Source organism: Amyelois transitella, chromosome 24 (assembly GCF_032362555.1).
Source record: "Amyelois transitella isolate CPQ chromosome 24, ilAmyTran1.1, whole genome shotgun sequence".
NCBI classification, from domain to species: domain Eukaryota; kingdom Metazoa; phylum Arthropoda; class Insecta; order Lepidoptera; family Pyralidae; genus Amyelois; species Amyelois transitella.
In genome coordinates this window covers 4613554-4635471 of record NC_083527.1, presented here as the reverse complement: position 1 = coordinate 4635471, position 21918 = coordinate 4613554, and the positions used below count along the sequence as shown (strand labels likewise).

Below are 21918 nucleotides of genomic sequence, written 5' to 3'. Positions count from 1 at the left end.
TTATTAATTTATATATATAACGTAATAAAGGATTGTTGAATATTTACATGGCTGCTTAACCTGCGCATCTTAGAACAGGGTCTCGTCCTAATTTAGGCACCAGTTATTATTATTTTCATCACCTTCTCAAATTGAGTCTTTGTGTCTAATTGAAATAGTTGAAAAGGTTAACAGCTCGTGGTTAAAGGGCTTAGGGCGCCGTTAACCTCTCTTTTAGAATTAGTGTGTGAATATATTAAAGTTTGGTACTATTCATTTACGGTTTTTGGCCTGCAATGCAGTTATTAACCAAAAGTTTTAACAGCATAATGAGGTAAGCGAAACTTGAAGCCGATAGCTGGAATTATCTTCATATATTATGCCAAATGTACTTTACATACATACATAAAATAATACCTCTTTCCCGGAGGGGTAGGCAGAGACTACATATTTTCACTCCGTTCTCTGCATACTTCCTTCGCTTCATCCACATTCATAACTCTCTTCATGCAAACTCGACGGTTTCGGGTACTCTGGACTTGACCCTTTACATACATACCTACGTGAAATGCTAGTGACTAAGAACAACCAACCAATTCGCTACCATAACGGACTATAAAAGAAAGCTATTAAACAAACTAAAAAAAAATATATTTTGAAATATCAAAAAAATTAGATACCGTTATCTGTCGGAATTGTTTCCGCGACTGTCACACGTACGTACCCACGAAATTGGTAAAACCGAATTAATTGGTAAATTACTTCGCCGACATCATGTCTTTGTTTATTGTTTATGTATCCTTCAGCCAAGAGACTTATCTTTCACGCTTTAACAACATGTAAAATTGTAATTTAGCCTTCGTAAAATAATAGGTAAATTATCAAAATATCAGATTCTTAAAATTGATATAGGGTAAAAGGCGATTAAGAGGCTTATACACTTGGGATTCTTCTTGTAGGTAATGAGCTAATAACCTGTCACTATGTGAATCTCAATTCTATCATAAAGCGTTACAGCTGAAAGTGGCCTTTCAGTCTGTTCACGACTGTTGTGGCTCTGTCTACCCCGCAAGGGATAAGACGTGACTGATATGTATGTATGTACGACGTTCAGCTTAAATCATCCAATGAAAGGAATGAAACTAATATATGTGATTAAGTATAAACATGAATATCGCGCGTCCACTAAATAAATATCGTATTGTTATCTACAAATGGCAAACAACCGTATCATTATGCACATAGTGGCAGAGCCTTCGCTGTAATTTGACCAGACTTTGACATTAAAAATGGCTCCATTTATCAGGATGCGAGATAAAACTCTTCTTTCAGCAACATGTAGTAACTATGAATTAAAATATTCCGTCTATCCCATTAATATAATACTATCAGTCAGGTTGGCTGGAAGAGATCCCACTTAGGGATAAGCCCGCCTTTGTAATGTACTCCTTTAGTGAACAATATAGCATTGACTTACTTAAGTAGTTCTATAGACTCATTCATCACTTGTCCCATAGGACTACTGAAACAAAATCGTCCCAATTATCCCACTCTGGGAAGAGTAGACCGATTTTGTTTCAATCCAGCTAAACCTGACCTTCAAGTATACTTACTATTGGTTATGTTCTCCCAGTAAGAGATAAAGACGTGATATCCATCCGTACTAAGTAATATAATAAAGAGGTATTCGTAAGTATTTTTGTTTTGTTGTTTACAACAAATAAACTAAAAAACAACTAGGCCGATTTTGAAGATATTTGCTTCTATCTCTGAGTTGTAAAGCTGTTGTCTTTCTAAACAAAACATAGATATACAGGCAAGTGGAGTATGCCACTGTCACCCTTTCCATCATGTCTCCCATCTCGGGTCTGTTGGAAGAGATTTCTTTTGAAATAAGTAGAACCTATGTAATTTTGTTTCTTGTATTTATATCATACTCGATGTTTTCTGTTTACATACATACATACATACATATGGTCACGTCCATGTCCCTTGCGGGGTAGACAGAGCCAACAGTCTTGAAAAGGTTGAATGGCCACGTTCAGCTATTTGGCTTAATGATAGAATTGAGATTCAAATAGTGACAGGTTGCTAGCCCAACGCCTAAAAAAGAATCCCAAGTTTGTAAGCCTATCCCTTAGTCGCCTTTTACGACATCCATGGGAAAGAGATGGATTGGTCCTATTCTTTTTTGTATTGATGCCGGGAACCATTCTGATTACCTAAATAAATTAGTAAATAAATACTTAGATACCTAGGCTAATTTTATACTGGAAATAACCATAAGAGCGATGCTTCTCGCAAAAGCTAGAGTTTTGTGTAAGTATGATTAAAAGTCATAGAATCATTTTGTATTCACGTTGGCTGCCGAACTAAACAAAAACTCATTAAACGTAGCTACTCCGTACATCCGTTATTGCCTCTTCAAACCTCCACTCCCGTTTTTATTTCGCATTTTATATTCTAGCCTATACTCGTATCATCATTTCACATAGGGCAACTCGCAATTTTTTTCAAAAATGTATAAATCTCCAACTATAAAGAATATAATAGATATGTATATATTAAAAGAACATACACAAAGAACATTAAAATAAAAAAAATTAAGAATTAAACAACTATCTAGGTATGCGGTGTGTTTCTCAACATTCATTTTAAAAAAAGAATAGGACCACTCTATCTCGATCCCATGGATGTCGTAAAAGGCGACTAAGGGATGGGCTTTTAAACTTGGGATTCTTCTCTGGCTCTGCCTACCCTGCAAGGGATATAGAAGTGATTATATGTATGTATGTATATATAATGAATCTGGAACAAATTATTCTTGTTTCTACCTACTTGTTTCAAATTACAGGCACTTCCCGATAATTGAGAAGGGTGTTGCGTTGTGGTGACGCGACCGCACAAACCACAAGTAGGGAAAATGATCACGCGTCTTCATCCTTTACGGGGAGGACAGGGCCAATCTACTTAGATTCTAGGGCCATGTATAACTGAATGGGTAAATGATGAAACTGAGATTCAGACATAGTGACAGTTGCTAGCCCATCGCCTAAAAGAAGATCAAAATATTTTATATGGACTTTCCCTTGATCACCTTTTGCAATCTTCACGGGAGGAGAACGTTCTGGCACACAGCATAAAATATAACAAAACATATAATATATAACATAACATATAACAGAAGAAATAACATAACATAATCACGTCTTTATCCCTTGCGGGGTAGAAAAAGCCAACAGTTATCAAAAGACTGAAAAGCCAGCCTCAGCCGATCGGCTTAATGATAGAATTAAGATTGATTGAAAATAATTTGGAATGAATATTACCCAGTAACTAGGAAATACTTTATAAAATTTAAGTATATAATATAGCTAATGTACAAACCCACTATTTTATTTTTATTAATCAAACTCATCTTTAAAAAACAATTAGGTTTATGAGGAACAATATTAATAACAGTACTATCACACAATAACAGTTAGATTGTTTGCCTGTCTGCCTCAATATTGTCATGAATAATCATTAAAAATCTTACAATTCCGGCCATGTCTCAACAAGTAGCCTTCCGCCGCGCCGTCTGGCCATTTAAATAAACTGAATGTCGATGAGGAAGGAGGAAACTGACAAACGCACAGCCTAAAAACAGGTGACAATTGTTTTTGTTTTTATTCACGTAGTACTCTTTGATACATACATATGGCCACGTCTATATCCCTTGTGGGGTAGACAGAGCCAACAGTCTTGAAAAGACTGATCGGCCACGTTCAGCTACTTGGTTTAATGATAGAATTGAGATTCGAATAGTAACAGGTTGCTAGCCCATCGCCTAAAAAAAGAATCCCAAGTTTGTAAGCCTATCCCTTAGTCGCCTTTTACGACATCCATGGGAAAGAGATGGAGTGGTCCTATTCTTTTTGTATTGGTGCCGGGAACCACACGGCGCTGCCCTCTTTGATGCAATACCTAAACTTATTAGGTATTGTCATACGCAACAGAATCCAAAGAATTATAGGGAAACACATATTAAAATGTTTTTAGGGTTAAATAAATACCTACTAAGTTTGGCAGACATATCTACTTTTTAAACTTAACGCTTAACGTATAAGATGCATGCATCTAAGTGCGTAATATAAAAAGTTTATTCATTTCTATCCTTGACAGGGAAATCGTAATGAAGACTAAAATCAATAAAACAGATGCCTTTTTATACAAAAATTAGAGAATGACATCGTATTGCTACTCAGTATTTGTGAACTTACTGGATTACGAATTTCCGATGCAGATCAGTTAAGGCCCTAAACTGGGTCGCATCTAAAGATGAAATTAAAGTCTTCAGATGACAGTCACCAATAACCGATGAGGCTGTTACAATTGCAGAATAAGTATGAGATACAGTGACAAAATTTCTTTATCATTGAATGAATATAAAGCCGTCAAAAAGAAGAATAAAACAGACAAGATCTGATAACGGAATTATAATGTTATACACGACGTCATACCATAACCAAACCAGGAAAAAACAAAATCCTTCGCCTGAGAGACGAAAGCACTGTTTCGTAGAAGGTGACGTCACACATTCCGCCGTATCGAAATTCGCCGATTGCAGTACACTCAAGGGCAATGACTCAGTTCCAATGGACGAGTTGGCAAAACTCCATGTGTCTGTCACCGCCTGTTAATGAATGATGACGTAGGCAATACAGGGCAGGGAAGGCGATATAAACGAGTACTAGCTTTGCCCGCGATTTCGTCCGCGTGGAATAGTTATTTTGGGCATCATTGAAGTAATTTCAAGATTTAAGAAGAAATTTTTCACATTTTCCATTATTTCTTCGCTCGTATGGTTGCAGCTTGATGTTACATAGCCTTTCCTCGATAAATGGTCTATTCAACACAAATAATTTTTCAATTCGAACCAGTTTTTCCTGAAATTAGCGCGTTCAAACAAACAAACTCTTCAGCTTTATAATATTAGTATAGATAATAAGCGATCATGTTTAATATGAGATATCTGGAAATTGTAGATATTGTAGGTACTACTACGTATAAAAATGCCTTGAGACAGGATGGCCTAAATAGAAATTACCTTGGTAATTACGAGAGAAAAGCGGAATAGGAGCACTCCTTTAAACCTATCCTGTGAATCTAAAATTTGATGATTTGCCAATCTTTATAACTAGCAGGTTTAGTTCTTTCTATGCCTGAAACTTTTATTTGGCTTTTGTACCTATTTTGTTTATCAACATAATTAAGTGTACTTACGTACCTACCTTTATATGAAAATTTTGGAACTAAGTACCTAACAATAAGTTGTACGTCATTTTATTTGAACTGACCTTATTATACATGTGTTATTGTCTGTATTCGTGTAGTAGCGAGCACCTCGCCTTGTATCTTCACTTCCGTGAAATACAAATAAGTCATTACAAGTAGGTAAGTACATGTTTATCACTCTATGAAATTGTAACTTACAATTTACATATTATGATTGATGACTTTTAAATAATAAGAATGTAATTATTTCCACTTTGCAATGTGCTACCGAATAAGTTTGTTCTTTATCTCGCTCTCTCCATGTAATCACGTATACCCTTACGGGGTAGACATAGCCAAAAGATTCAAAGTCCACATAAGGATTAGAGATAGAAGCGAGATTCAGTTATAAGTAGTAATTGGTTGATATTGCTGGTAGAAATATCGCTTAAAGAAGAATTCCAAGTTACTTAAGCCTCCCTTGACATTCTTGATTTTCAAGTTATCGCAATTTTGAACGAAACTTTAAGTCTTTCCCTTGACTTTTATTTTTAGCATATGCGATTTTAGCATTATTTAAGATATCTCAAATTTAAATTGAATAGTTACTAATTCCTTGCCTTCTATAACTTACCTACGTAAATTTTCAGAATCTCCAATTTAAGAAAAAAATTCGAGATGCTGCTGTTAGTTACATTTTAACGTCGCGTGGTGGCTAGCTCCCAAGTTAATTATAAAATCGAACGCCATATACCATGGTGGCCACCGCACTGCGCTATTTTTTCACACGGACTCCTACTGAGGATTCGTTTCGCCAATTATTGTTAGCGGGTCAAGGCCAAGCGTTTTGAATTGAATTTTTCGATGTGTTTTCAGTGGATGTTGTAAAATAATAGTGTGATTAAAGAAAGTTGGTTGTGTAAATTGTGGACAGAATGACTGTCGGGTCTGAAAGGTGACTGGATTTCGGTAACTGCTGCCGTGGATTGTGGATAAGTTAACATTCTACTAATATTATAAATGCGAAAGTTTGTATGTCAGTAAGGATGTTTGTTACTGTTTCACGCAAAAACTACTGAACCGATTACGATGAAATTTGGTATGTTGGTAGCTGAAGACCCAGAATAACATATAGGCTACTTTCTATCCCGGAGTTCCCGCGGGATTGATAGGGTTTCCATGCGGACGAAGTCGCGGGCGGCCTTTAGTTACCTAAAAAGTTTTGTTGAATTACAACAAAAATTTTTTTTGTTACTTACTTTGCATGAAATTTTGTCCGTGTTTTGTGCACTTTATAATTTTGGTTTATCAATGAAACTACGGTTTATGTTTACTCAAAGAAAAAAATACCAAGGTTACTTGACAATTTTATCAAGTACTTATCTACTTACCATTGTAATGAAATAAGGCAGGTACCTATGGTGTGACTAATATTACATAGGAATGGGTGGGGTGCGTCATACTGATGATTTTTCGAAGAGTTTTGAGCATGGACTTAGGCATCCTCAGGAATCCTTAGTTCTAGGGACATGAGTTTGACCCTTTCCATTGATTAACTTTTGAAGTGATCTGTGCTACGTTAAGACATCTAGTGTAGTAAAACATAAAGTCAACAGTTTAAGATTGTTGGCTCTATCTACCCCGTAAAGAAAAAAGATAAGATACACACAGTTCAGGTCAATAGAACCTTATACCGACGAGCATAGAGAAAGTTATGAATATGGAAGAAAAGAGGCGAAAGAAAGATTATAAGTATTAAAAACATTACACATAGGGTAATGCGCAAAAGGAGGCCTTATCACACGCGATCTCTTCTAAATGCATATACAGAGAATAAAAAAAAATAAAAAAGGAAAACAAAGATTGTGGTATACCTATACATATATGCGGGCGGAAACGCAGGCAAACTCTAGTCTCTGAGTTACATTATGTTCAAGTGATACTTAGCTGAAATGTTCGCGGAACTGTCATTTTTGATTACCATAGATTATATACGTTTTTTTATCTGTTTCGGAAAATCGGCTTGTTTGCGCACCTGTTATATTCGTGTTTATGCCTATATTTAGATCCACTTGAATGTATACTTAGATAAAATATTATCAGTGTGTTTCCGTAGCCTTATAATCGCTTATCTTAAGTGGGCTACGCATGTGTGCCTTGGCTAAAATATATTATCAATCAATAATTATCTATAGGTACTAAAGTACTTAAAATTCTTAAAACTACTCTTGCGAACAAGAAACTAACTAGATTAGACGTGGGGATAATCTAATAGTTATTTAACCACAGATACTTATGCGATGCTTTGACTATTAAAATCAAATAGAATTTTATCTATGTAGGTTTCGTGGAGTAAAAAAATATAAGTAACTAGATAGGTATGTAAGCAAGAACGTATAAAAAAGAATCTGTAGGTACTTATTTGGATCGGATGTGCCTAATACTAAGGGTAACTTCAAATTTTTATTTTCATTAATAGGTATATGAGTCTTAAATTTATATAACAGATCTTCATATTAACCCTTTCGGATATTGCAAATATTTGTATAGTAGACATTATATATGTACTTAGTATCTTAATAAAATTTTATGAAGGTACATATAGAACCAACACTGTTGTGAAGACTGATAGGCCACGTTCAGCTGTTAGGGTTAATGATAGAGTTGATATTCAATAGTGACAGGTTGCTAGCCAACACCGCTTAAAAGAAGAATTCCAAGTTTATCCCTTAGTCGCTTTTCACGATATCCATGGGAACGAGATGGAGTGGTCCTATTGCCGGAAACCATACGGTATATGGCCATACGACCGTGTGGTTCCCGGCTCCAATACAAAAAAGGATAGGTCCACTACATCTCCTTCCTATGGATGTCGTAAAAGGCGACTAAGGTGTAGGCTTACAAACTTGGGATCCATTTTTAGGCGATGGGCTAGCAACCTGTCACTATTTGAATCTCAATTCTATCATTAATCCAAATAGGTGAACGTGGCCATCCAGTCTTTTCAAGACTGCTGGCTCTATCTACCCCGCAAAGGATATACATAGGCGTGACCATATGTATGTATGCATACGGCCCAGTGCATTCACTGGTAATTCAAAACACGAAAATTGTAGTTAGGTACACTTCATTGTTGTCGCATGTTTATACTTTCGTTCCATAATTCAATATGTCCAGTATTTAAACACGCGTACCTGACTAGTTACATAAATACCTTTATTTATTTCTATCTGATCTATTTATAACATAGTAACTCTTTTGTTTAGATAGGAGTACAACACAAAGAGCTTCACACGCGTCAATTAGTAACGCTATGGAAACCTAGGACGGAAATGAGCTAGTCTAGAATCTAGATCATACGTTACTTACTAAATAAAAAACAAGGCTAATGTTAACAAAATCCTTGCGGGGTAGACAGTCTTGAAAAGACTGATGATAGGGCACGTTTAGCTGTCTGGCTTAATGATAGAATTGAGATTCATATTGAGAGACAGGTTGCTAACCAGTCGCCTGAAAAAATATATGAATCGCTTTTTACGACAGCCATGGAAAACTGATGCTGTGGTCCTATTGCTTTAGGTGCCGAGAACCGCACGGCACACCAAAAGAAGCAAATCTTTTTTAGGTCTTTAGTGTACTTTTCATGTAATTTAGGTTTGCTTTAATTTGTAGATACCTAAAACATCTGAAATCAATGAAATGTTTACCAAAATGGAGAATCTAATTGCTTCCTTCGTTAAATTATGTACCTAGGTACCTATTAAAATGAGATTCCCGTCTTGTCTAAAGCTTTAGCTGTTTGTCGGCAGTAAGAAGTCATCTTGTAAAAAATAATGTAAAAAACCTATTGTATTGCAAAGTGAAGGTCACTGTTATTTTATATCATGGCGGTATTATTAAATGACTTACTGATGTTGATTCACATTGCGTAACTTTGAAATAAATTATTAAAACAACGAAAAACAAGATAGGGGGTAAAATTTTGAAATGACCACGCAGATTGCCAAACAGAAATATATTTTTATATAGGTACCTATTTATCTACCGTTACAAGGAAACGGAACCGACAGTCTCGAAATCGAAGGCCATGTGTGTGCTTTTTCCTTTAGTCGCTTATTACGACATCCATGGAAACACATGGACTTACCAAACGGTATATGTCAAGTAACCTACTCCTTTATATTAAGTCGCTTAATAAATATTAAATAACTTGCAACCATCTAGATTTAAATTGACCTATACAAGATGGCATAACATTGTTTTCGTTACCAAGGTAAAACATGTCTTCCACAGCCGCGTGCTCAATATTAAGAGATAACGATCTAAAGAAAAACCTACCTAGTTTCTTTATTATTTCCGGTTGACTGGAAGAGATCCCTTCATGGAATGATTCTGCCATTGCAAGTGATTTATTTATTTTCCTTACTATGTAGATGCTATTTCTTGTAAATGTGTAAATTTATGTGCTATAGAGATAAGTTTACGAATGAACAAAAGGATAAGACACGCGCGAGAACTGTATTTACATTCTGAAGTATTATTTTACCATCTTACCAGTTTAAAACTCGAAGTTTTATGGCAATACTTAACAGGAATAAGTGTCTAATAGATAATTATGTTGCACCTAAAGAAAAATGAAGTTTTAACATTTCTGTGGTGTTTTTCTGTTTAAGAAGCTCTTTGATAACTGACCAACTTTCCAGCAGATAATAGCCGTGTGATTCACAGGTAAGTAAAAGTTATATTAAACCAGTTTTGCGCGAGTCTCTTTTTCGCTAATAATCACCGCTGTAAGTCCTCCGCGAAAGGCATCGTAAAATTTCTTAGGTAAGTACTTGTTTTTTCTCTCCAAGAATCCATTCAAGATTTCTCTCTCAATTTAAAATGTGTCTTTAGGTTACTATGTGAGAAAAATTTTACAAACAATATCGATGTGTCCATGTCCATCTAATACATATATAATGTTAAATCAATTACTTAGTAAATGATTTGACAGAAGATATCTAAATGAATGAGAATTAAGCAATTAAAAGTGCGTTTAAGATCTAACGATATGGGACTACTTATCAAGGTAATATATACCTAATAAATATTGGTGGCTGATCTCATCCCGAATTCCGAACCACATATGAACGTTTGATTTTTTTCGAATAAAGTTTAAAGTACGGAAAGGCCACAGGTTACTTATTTATAGTTATCTACATACTTTTCGGCCTCTGTGACGCAGCGGTAGTACGCTTGACTTGACTTGGTCCCGGGTTCGAATCCTTTGAACGAAAGAAAAAGTTCGTTTTCCATCCCAGGGAAACTTTTCTGATTTATAAGATATTTATCTATATAAGTATTTATTATAAAATATATTATCTCCTAACACAAGTTTTGAACTTACTTCAAGGCTAATTTAATCTGTGTAATTTGTCCCGTACATTGTTTTTTACGCGGGCGAAACTAGTTAAAATATGTAGTTACGTTCCTTCTTCTTTGTATGGGTAAAAAAAAATGTTGATCTGGAATTGTACTTTTGTCTCTTTTTCGGAATGTAAAATTTCAGGAGCAGATCGACTTCAACTAGAATAATAAACAAATCATATTTATTAATAAAATATAAGGTACTGCTTCTTTTCAACGGTTGCGTTCAAAACAAATGTCATATTACACGCGGTAAAGGCTGATAAAACATAAATCTTATTGGATTATTCGTGACTATTGACGTAATTTAGGCTAAATGACGTTGTGATATCGAGCGATGTCTTACTGTAAATAATTTAGTATAGGCCCCACAAACAATGAGTCAATATAATTCACGATAAAAATATCTACATTACCTAAAAGTATACCTACTCGTTTGGGCTCCCACTTATATGAATCATACAATACATTCCAAGTCAGTAGCTCGTAGTCGAGATGAAGATAGTCCGTCTCATATTCTCAATTTCTGGCGTTTGTTTCGTTTGGGTTAGGTCTGCCTTTGACCATGACATGTTACATACAAACATACATATGGTCACGTCTATATCCCTTGCGGGGTAGACAGAGCCAACAGCCTTGAAAAGTCTGAATGGCGACGTTCAGCTATTTGGCTTAATGATAGAATTGAGATTCAAATAGTTGACAGGTTGCTAGCCTATTGCCTAATGAAGAATCCCAAGTTTATAAGCCTATCCCTTAGTCGCCTTTTACGACATTCATGGGAAAGAGATGGAGTGGCCCTATTCTTTTTTGTATTGGTGCCAGGAACCACACGGCTACACCGTTACCCCGAACAGATTCAGTTGCTTTAAAGTGCAAACTTCCTTATGATATTTTCCCTCAAAGAGCATCGATTAATTCGATTCTAAATATTTACTTACCCGCGGTATGACTCGAGTCAGTGAATTTTAAACGCTTAGCCGGATAACTTGATCATTCGATCCGCACCGACTTTTAGGTTATTGAATGTGGAACCATAATCCAAACTGGTCAGGTCAAGTAGGACGCCGGGTCCTCCCCAAAGAGAAGGCGGAACTTACGTCTAAGCACAAGTCATGAGCCAGATGATACAATATTCCTTTTTCGGAATGCACCATAGTTAGGTCCGCCCGCACAAATACATGAATGTAAAAATTTCGGAATCGCTTTTAGAAAATATTTAGTGAAGGTACAAATTGTACCGCTTCTTCCTACATACAAAGAATCACGCTTTTTAACCGTTGGGGTTAGCAGAGACTACACGTACCACTCGCTATGATCCCTGCATACTTTCCGCTTCTTCCTCCTGGCGTTAATTTTATTAATTTATTTTTAACATTCCTGCTTTGGGGCTAACTCAACCTGCAGACCAATTCTGCTATTTGTTAACCGAAACAGTTCGGATGCGTTTCGGCTTGGTTACAGTTGCGTTTAATTGTCAAACGGTATTCCAGTAACTTTACGTTGATAGCTGAAACGCAAATGAAACGGAAGCGGTTGGTTATTTGCTGCCGATGCAAAACCGTAACTTTGGACAATTCAACCAATGCAGAACCGTTGCGTTTCGGCCGGACCAACTGTCAAAAACTTATCAGAATACGAAATAATAGCCGAACGGCAAACGGAAGGTTACGTGTCCTTTAGCAGAATACGACAACCAAACCGTTTCGGCTGCGGAACCAATGCGTTACGGCTTCGTTTTGACAAATTGTTAGTAGAATACCAAAAGTTGTAATCAATGCGTTTCAGATCCGTTTCGGATTAAAATAAAATAGCAGAATTGACATGCTGTGCAATTTGTCCCGTTCTTCTTTATTTATTTAAAACAAGATACGTTGGGATAACCAATATTGGATTATGGTTCCACAGCATTGTATTCACATTGACCTCTATTAAGGGCTTATGAGTATAAATCACATCCACTGCAAATTTATACATATAAGTACTACTCTAAGATAATATATTTGTTTATTCCGTGAGCGTATGTTATTGATTAATCTGCACGATTACATCACATAGATGTTTGGTTAGCGTTACTAGGAATCGCTCTGCACCACTTTTAAAATTCGCGTAATGATGCGTCATGCCTATTGATGCGTGTCTGGTTTTTTCGAGCTATTTTAAGATCACACAAAGATCATTTCGATTCGACAAACGAATTTTTATGACCCTATTATTCTCGATTCCACATCGATTGCGAATTTTAATGCTAAAATAGGAGCCACCTCTATAATATTACTTTTTTAGCAGATTTAGTACACATAGAACCGCGCGACCATTGGCGTAGGGAAAGGGATTTAGAATTTTACAGAATAGTAATCCGCAAATGAACGATGCCGTTATTTACTTTTTAATGAAAGGCTATACTATCAAGATGCATTGATTTCTTTAAAAAAAGGTTTGTCCATAACATATGTTAATATACCTAAAGAGGCCACTAGCGAAAAGCAAAACTCATCGCCCAATACCATTCTGCAGTAATATCTCTCTTACACGTACGTTTAATTATTATAAGTATAAAGTACACTTCACCGGTTATAAAAAGGAAATTTTCCAAAAAAACATCAGGAGCCAATCCCGTGCGTGCGTATGCGTACATGACATGAGTCATGGTTGCAAGAATGCTACGCTTTCCCGTTATGAAGGTAGCTTCAAAACATCCGATGGGCATAATGCAACGAGTATCGTCATCGTCATTGGCGGATACGTCATTGATGACTACCTAGTTGCAAAACTGTCGCGTGACTGAAGCGATACACGCCAGTAGGCTTACCTATAGTTGTTTATTTGTATTACAGACTAGACGTGTGTGGTTCCCGGCACTAAAGAATAGGACCACTCCAAATTTCCCCATGGATGTCGTAAAAGGCGACTAAGGGATAAGCTAAATACGTTTTGGATTCTTCTTGTAGGCGTTGGGCTAGCAACCTGTCACTATTTGAACTACTAAATTACATTATAAGGTCATACAGCTGAACGTGGCCTTTCGATCTTTTCAAGACTGTTGGTTGTGACTTCTCCGTAAGAAATGTAGACGTGATAATGTGAGTACAGACTAGGCCTAAGTTTAATTTCTTCTTCTTAGCGTGTCAACATTCTTCAAACGAAAATCAAATTTTCCGACTTGGTATTGTGCCATTTTTTGTGTCATAGGTGACTGTTATCAGGTCATCCCGATGATGTTAGGGCACAGAGGGCAGGACAACAGGTTCTCCATTGCAGTATATTATAAATTAATGCTTCTTTTATGTAAAAGTTTCCGTTACTTTCTTTTTTTATCTCAGCGGTATTTTTCAAAAGCCTAAAGAAACGTAACGCCTTATAAAAATTGCTAAATTTGCCTTAAAACAAACGAAAAAGATTGGTTGTTCTATTTAAAAGGTTATGTTAAAAAGTTCTACACCGAAGGGAAATCTTTGAAATGAGACTGACAAGATTCTGAAAAAAAAAATGTATTCTAATTTTAACTTAAGACAATAATATCACAAATTAACTTTAGAATTTCGGGCAGCATTTTGACTGTGTTCAGTATTAAAAAAAAGAAGGTTTATCATAATATGCATCCGACGGAAACAGTGCTTTTGTGGTAATATTTTCGGCTTGCACGCATTTGTATTAATATTTGTACTTAATTAATGTTCAATTATTGCATATTCACACATTCGGATAATAATTTAATTATGCTGCTACAATTAAACACTTCACGAAACACTGGTAAATCCACTGCTTCTAATTTAACATATTGAAATTAAAACTATAAACAACAGCATTTATGAAGCTTATATTTTTAACAGTTAAATTTTTATTGCCATAGGTATAAAGCAATTAGTTAGAAATATGTCTCGTTACAGAGGCGCAAAAAGTTTTTTTTTTATAATCCGTCCAAAAATCAATCTTTCTTTTACGAAATGTTAGTTTAAATATGCTGTCGCATATGAATAATAAAAAAGCAGATTATATACATACGATGTTTTGACTATTCATCATCTGACATCTTACAAAAACATTTTTAAGCTTAAAATACCGCGGTACACGGCCAAGAGGAAAAAAAACTATGCAACAGCACATTGCATAGTTATGCCAACTCGTAGAGATGTCTTACGATAGCATGGTATAATAGACTGTACTTAATTTATTACTCGCACTTGTCATTATTGCTTCAACTTGCGATGTCCCTTTATCGGTTGGAAATTTACCACTACTTCTCGTAAAATGGCAAATAAAATTGAAAATTAATGTAGATACAGAAACCATTGCAATGGTTGCATGATTACAGAGTAGCCAGAATGGGCGTAGGTAGATATATCGGCGTTTTTTAACAATTTCGTTTAATTGTTATAATGGCACAAATACATCTTAAACATATTAACCAATTATAAATATAATTTCGGTATTTAATTCTAAATAATGTACTCATTTACAAATATGTATCTAGGTTATATTTGCAAATTGTAATTAAATAATTAGCGATATTACTGTTAAACATTATTTAAATATCAATACAATTTCCTATTGAACATTACGAAATTTATTTATTTTAAATTAAATAATTTTATATAGAAATCTCCTATTCTACATTCCTTTTATTTCCAATACCTAGTTGTATAATTTCAAGGTTTTTCCACACGATATGATTTACATTAACATAAAAATGGGCTGAACATAAATACAATTTTTACAATTATGATAGGTCGAGAAACTTGAGTGAAATAGATACAATTTTTATTTAAATTGGTGGAATGCATCATAAAATTCAGATATTTTTAGAATATATCACGCTTCGTGTAATAATAAATAAAATATGTAGGTAGGTATTTGTTTAACGTCTTTTCGAATATTCCCAGAAAAATATTTATTTTTGCTTTTAGGAATTGCGTTAATTTTCAAAAGTTTTAATCGAAGTCTTCACTTCACAAATATCAAAATATCACGGGGTTATCACTTATCAGTATTTTTCAAAGTGGATCATTAAAACTATGAAAAATTGGCAGTAACTGAACAAAATCGGACACGTGGAGGGATTTATAGAACGACCGTAGACGTCAGCACTTTCATTATTTGAAAAAAAAAACTGCACGTGCATTTATCATTCAAATTGGTAGCTAAAAATTTGTTCTTCATTTTAAAATACATACCTATGTATTTGGAACTATTTCAGACATTTTTATCAATAAACTACGGCTCCAAATGCAATAAAAGTGGTTATTCATTGTGCCGATAAAATTTACGGAATGGATCTTCGTCACAAAGAACACCTAGATAAAAAAAACCAGCAAGTTATGGGGAGTCGAAACCGTAGGTACTATAAATAAAAAATTATCGTCGCTTAAATTTCCAGTCATTTGGCGCCATTGAAATGTGTGTCATTGATTATTAAATTTATCAGTGTTAATTTTTACATTGGTTTATAAATAAAACAATTGAATACTGCTATCTTATCAATCATACTTATAACGTTAAATGATTTCGCGTTTCAGCAACTGAAATGTCAACATTTTTTGGTGACGCTAATCATGTCAAAACAATTTGGTACAAGGTCACTATTCCGATCTATCGCTAAGTGTCAAGAGCCTTAAAATAGCTGTCTCTAGCGTAACTATCAGCTGTTAGAGTAACTATATTTAGATACTAGAATCTCTTGGAACTTAGGTATAGGAGAGAACATTTATTGCAGTTGAAAGATTTTCTGTGCGAATGGATATGGATCAAAAAAGATTTACAGTAACATAGCAACAACACCGCTCGTATGTAAGTATTTTTTCTGGATCAGCACAAATTGCATTGATCTCTCAGATGTTTGGAAGGAAGTTTTTCTATAATGATGATTTATTTATTCTCTGAGAAGGAATCTGAGAAATTTTTCGGCATATATCGCAATTTACATCATAAGTGATCAATCAAATATTTACAAGGCACAGCTGACTGTAAAAGTAGGACAGGGCCGGCCTCGTCGAAATTTTAAGGACTTTCGTACGTCTTAAAAAAGGGAGATGTAAAGAATACCCTTATCGTCAAATAGGCATCAAAAGTGTAATGAATGCGGAGGAAGCGGGAGAGTTCTGTATGGATAGTAGCAAGTGTAAATAATCTCTGCCTACCTCCAGGGGGAGACAGGCGGTGATGGTATGTAGGTTCATATGTCTGTTTATACATATTTCATGATGTTTGTCTAAATCCAAATCGCATAAAAGATTCACAGCAATGAAAATAAAACTTTGTGCGCTGACATTGACGAGCCCTAGTTATTGCTACCTTTCAGAATTTACTGTTTTAACCGACGTAGCCTTCCTTTATTGCAGTTAGAGAGCTATAAAAAATTACAATCAATTACGGGGATGTAGGACGAGTGGAAAGATTTAATATTTACGCGATCAAATACATTTTTTATTCGCTAGGTACGGTAAACTTTTTTAGGTACCTCGTGAGTACCTAGAAAGTTCGGCCAACAAAATCTTTTAAAACTTATGCATTTAGCTTAGCTTAGCTTTAGCTTTTATTGGAAAATCCAAAAAGGGTGTTCTTGTAAATTTATTTACGCCAATTATTATTATTCTCTCCAGGCTGTGACTTTTTTTTGTATAATATACATATTTACGCATCGAAAAGTATGTTCGATTATATTTAAGACGTTTACACTGTACACATTCCATTGCAAGACTATTGATCCACTTGTGAGCGCCTCAATCATATGTTTTCATGTTATTCATTCATTATATCTAAAATTTTGTATTTACTAGCGGGCGACAGCTACACTAATTACTCATACACTTTCGTTGTTCGACATTGACCTATAAATTTGTGAAAATATCGATCACAGTTACAAGTTTGTCGATACAGGTTCTCAACGAAACATCATGAACATTCCATTGTGTTCGCGATTAATTTTATTGATTACATAGATACCTAAGTAAGAAACGCGTCTTTCCCAGAGGGTTACGCAGAGACTACATCTTTCGCTTCAGCCACATTCATCAGATCTCTTTATGCAAGCTCGTAGGTTTCGGTGCTTTCATTCATTTTATTGATGGTTAAATAAAGTAGAATAGTAGTATTTTCGAAAATAATTTAAGCAAGTATATACTTACAACGATTGCATGAGAATAGAAAGTATGTATTTAAATTGACTTTATCCTTTCATGAGGCGATTTTTATACAAAATTATTAAAATAATCACCAATTCAATCTCATTGTAAACGGAAAATGCCAAGCCGTAAAATTGTACCGTTACCAATTTGCAGCCTGGTATTTGCAAGAATATGATAAAATTGATTCGGTTAAAGTATTAAAGAGAGAAAGAAAACGGTATGCCTTATTCTTGTTTTCAAGGACTTTTAATAAGAAAAGACGGGTCTCTTGAGTGCGTGGTAAAGAAAAATTAAGCGACGCGCAGACGTAAAACATCAATGATTGAGACCAAATGCTATTTTGATAACAGGATTAAGATAGTGCGTCAGATAAAGAGATAACTTAATTTAACACCTGTTTTTCATTGACACAATCACAAAAGATGAAGACCAAGAAGATAAATAATAATGATCAATAAATTAATGACTGTAATCAAAATACATATATACAACATAAATTTCCTCAAAATTATGCCAAGAAAAAAAACTAATATTATGCCAAGAAAAAAAACTAATATTAAAAATAAAAGTTTGCTTTTTCAAAAAGTGTAACAAATCAACAGAAAATATTTTTAAATAGTAACATACAGTTCGTGTAACTGACCAACTACACCAGCGAAAAATAAGTGGCAAAAATGGAAAGTAAATTATGTTTTAATTTAAATTACACTCAAGCTTATTTGACTTTGGTTGAAAAATTTAATTCTGTTGGTGAATTAAAAAAAAATCCTAAATGTACACTTTCCGAAATGTTTTAGCCAAATAAATACTGGCCGCAAAAATAATTAAGTATAACCATAATAAGAATAAACCAGGCAGTACCTTCAAACCCCTAAACAAACCTTCAAAGCCCTAATCTAATCCAGTCTTAAATCTCAAATGTCTTTGGTACAAATTTTAAATAAATTTATTTGGCTGTGACTAAACTCAATTAAACAGCCATTATTGGTCCCATTCGACCTTGTATTTTAAGACAACCATACAAAACATACCTCAAGTCCAAAGGTACTGCCGCATTGTTTTATTTAAAACATTAAATGGGATCTTAACAAAGATTACTCCTCATAAAATAGGTAGGTGCAACACAAAAAAAAAATGTATTCTTTTTTTAAATGCTCTTGATAACACATGCAGTGTATTTATTCAAATTAAGAAATAGGTACCTACCTATTTTAAAACATTGCTTTTAATGCATTCCTACACTAGATTTAAAATAAGAGGTAGGTAGTACAGATTTAGAACCATAGGCAATGATACATACCAAATATTTGTCTATTTCACTAAGGTCATTAATACCCAATGTCACAGAATATATTTCTGAATTTTGTAAAGTATTCAATAGCAATTTTGGTAAGTGCCTTGTATAATTGTCCATGAAGGTCAAATGGTGGATTTCTCACAACTTTTCTTAGGTAGGTATAAGTAGAGTTTGGTAGGTAGGTATGTAGTGCAAAAAATATAATTTCAAAATTAAATCACATAGAAAAGCATCACAAATTATTTTTTGAATTTAATGACCCTGTTTACTTGGCGTAGAAATCTACTTTGCAATATGGTTTGTATGTCACAGGAAAATACATTTCTATATTCTTAGAAATGCCTTTGATCAACCATTATAATGGTCTACAAGGTATTTCTGTAACATAAAGCTGTTTCAGTTTTAAATACAGGGAGCGATTGAGGGTTGATAAGACAGGTTTGTTTGATTTGACAATTTGTTTGTTGTTATCAAACTAATACAGCAAGTAGAATTTTGCTTGGAGCACAGAGAGTAGATCAATTTCTCATAAACAGCAGATAGGTACTACCTATTCAAACCTTATGTGCTTCCTGTAAATCTTCAGCTTATGTGAACCAAACCTTAAAGTCCTGTGCAATCTAGTATGCCATTATTGTAGCTTAATTTGTAATATAATCCCACTTAAATCAATTCACACTATACATTTGAATAAGGAAGGTTAAACAGTATAAGTAGAGGTAGTATTGCCAACTGTATTGAACTTTCTAAATCCTTAATAACTAAGAACTGGGCAATTTTTTTTATACTATCTAGCCAGGAAACATGCTTTAAAATGAAAAGAATTTATGACTCACAACTCATTGGTTCTTTTTTTAAATGATAATATACAAATGGAATGAGTCAATAACCTGCGAGCTTGTATGCTCTGGTTAGCCTGACCATTAACAATCCTTAGTTTGAAATTACCACTTATAAAGCTGGCTATTAAAATTTAAGCTATTTACTGATAAATATTGCATGCAACCTCAAGAAATCTAAGCTTCCTTATAAGAGCCATAAGTCTTTATCAAATTATAATCATAGATATTGATAATTGCTTGATTAATTAGCAAAGTTACAGAGTAAAAACTGTACACGCCTTTCTAAAACAAAAGCGACAAGTTTACTCATTACAAATAATAAAATAATAATATAAACTATGACTATCTAAACAGATTCACACATCAAGCATACCATTTACATACAACAATCATTCATAAATTAAAGCTTTTGAGTATGCACTGGCTTGAGCTCGTGAGCTCTTCCACCCCAGTCCAGCCTGTAGCTGCGAGTCCGCCACGAGATCTCAGGGCTTAACAGCGCCGCGGCTAACACAAACGGTGCACAACACTCACTCCACAACCACCCGAGGAGGAACTGCACTTTCGTGAATGGAGGAGACCCATTTTGCACTGAACGAAGCATCAACCAGTCTGATAAAAACCACACTAAGACGTGCACCAAGAAGAATGGTAAAGGTTCCGCGCCGAATAACTGGCCGGCGGCCCACGCGGCGCCGGCGCCTAACGGCAGACACTCACTTAACACTTCCAGCATAGTTGTGGTCGGTATCATCGCGATGCGTAGTCGCGCCCACCGCGTCAGACGCGCTTGAAGCGCACCCACAGATCGAACTCCACAGTTCTGAAGCGCCGGCAATGACGCCACCCTCATCTTCCACCCGCGCGACACTATGGCTTGCGCCAGAAAGTAATCTTCCGCCAAGTAGTCTGCGAACGCCGCCAGACCCCCCACGTCGTCCAGGGCCTCCTTCCGCACCAGCGACGACATCCCAACATGGCAATTGATGCCTAGGAAGTCAGCACCGAGGTACATCCGCGCCTGCGCGGTGCCGAAGAAAACCTTCTCGTACACCGCTGCGAAACCTTCAGCGTCGCAAGCAAACGGCATCTGATGGACGATCGCGACGTCATCCCGCAAATGCTGCACCATGTCTAGCAGTGTATCTTCTCGCATACGAATACCGGCGTCGCTCACCAGGATCAAAGAATACTTCGCCGCCAGGTAAGCCGGCTGCATGTTATTTATTTTGGGGTTCACGCCGACTCGCTTCCCGCCTTTGAATAATCTCACATCAATATGGGGATACTTCGGTTTCAGAGTCTCCTCCACTAAGAGAGCCGCCGGGTCGTCTTTGCTCTCGACGCAAAACAATATCTCGTAAGTAGGATAATCCAGTGTAAAGAATGTCTCTAGGTTGGAAAGAAGATTAGGGTCGATGCCGGTTAGAGGCTTTATAATCGAAACTCCTGGATACGGCTGCTCTGGCGGTGACCGGTCTACTGTTCTGTATAACTTCCATTTAGAATACGAGTATGCCATTATATGAAGACACCAAAGACACACCCAAGCCACCATAAAAAATATGGCGAAACCGTACACTGTGTACACCATAGGCATCATAATTGTAAAATTTCAATGCTATCCTTTCGTTCGGGCCACATAATATCGACAGGTTTAAAGTTCGAGACGTGCGCCACTAGTCACGACGCTAGTGAAACACTGACTGAAACGAAACAGAAAAGAACACGCCATATGAGCAATAAATGAGCGCGCGGACCTGTGATTCATCATTAAAATATCACGTCATTTTTATCACACTGTTCACAGTTGTATAATACTTGTAATAGTCTATCGTAACGATAAAAATAATGAATTCCGAAATTCCGCCTTTCTTTCTAATCAAGATTCCCCACCACTGATAAAATTGCTTGACTTTATCTAGGCTTGACTTGACTTGACACTAGAATAATGACTGACAGAAGTGACAGAGAGACAAGACAAGCAAAGATTTGATAGACAAGCCGGCAA

At 35.5% G+C, this 21918-nt stretch overlaps 1 protein-coding gene across 1 annotated transcript; it reads right to left on the bottom strand.

Annotated features, from left to right (window-relative positions):
• Positions 1-14193: 14193 nt before the first annotated feature.
• On the bottom strand, positions 14194-21843 carry LOC106135934 (ceramide glucosyltransferase). Its single transcript, XM_060951226.1, has one exon. The coding sequence runs from the start codon at positions 21508-21510 to the stop codon at positions 20308-20310; it is 1203 nt and encodes a 400-aa protein (XP_060807209.1). The 5' UTR covers positions 21511-21843; the 3' UTR covers positions 14194-20307.
• Between the last annotated feature and the right edge of the window lie 75 nt (positions 21844-21918).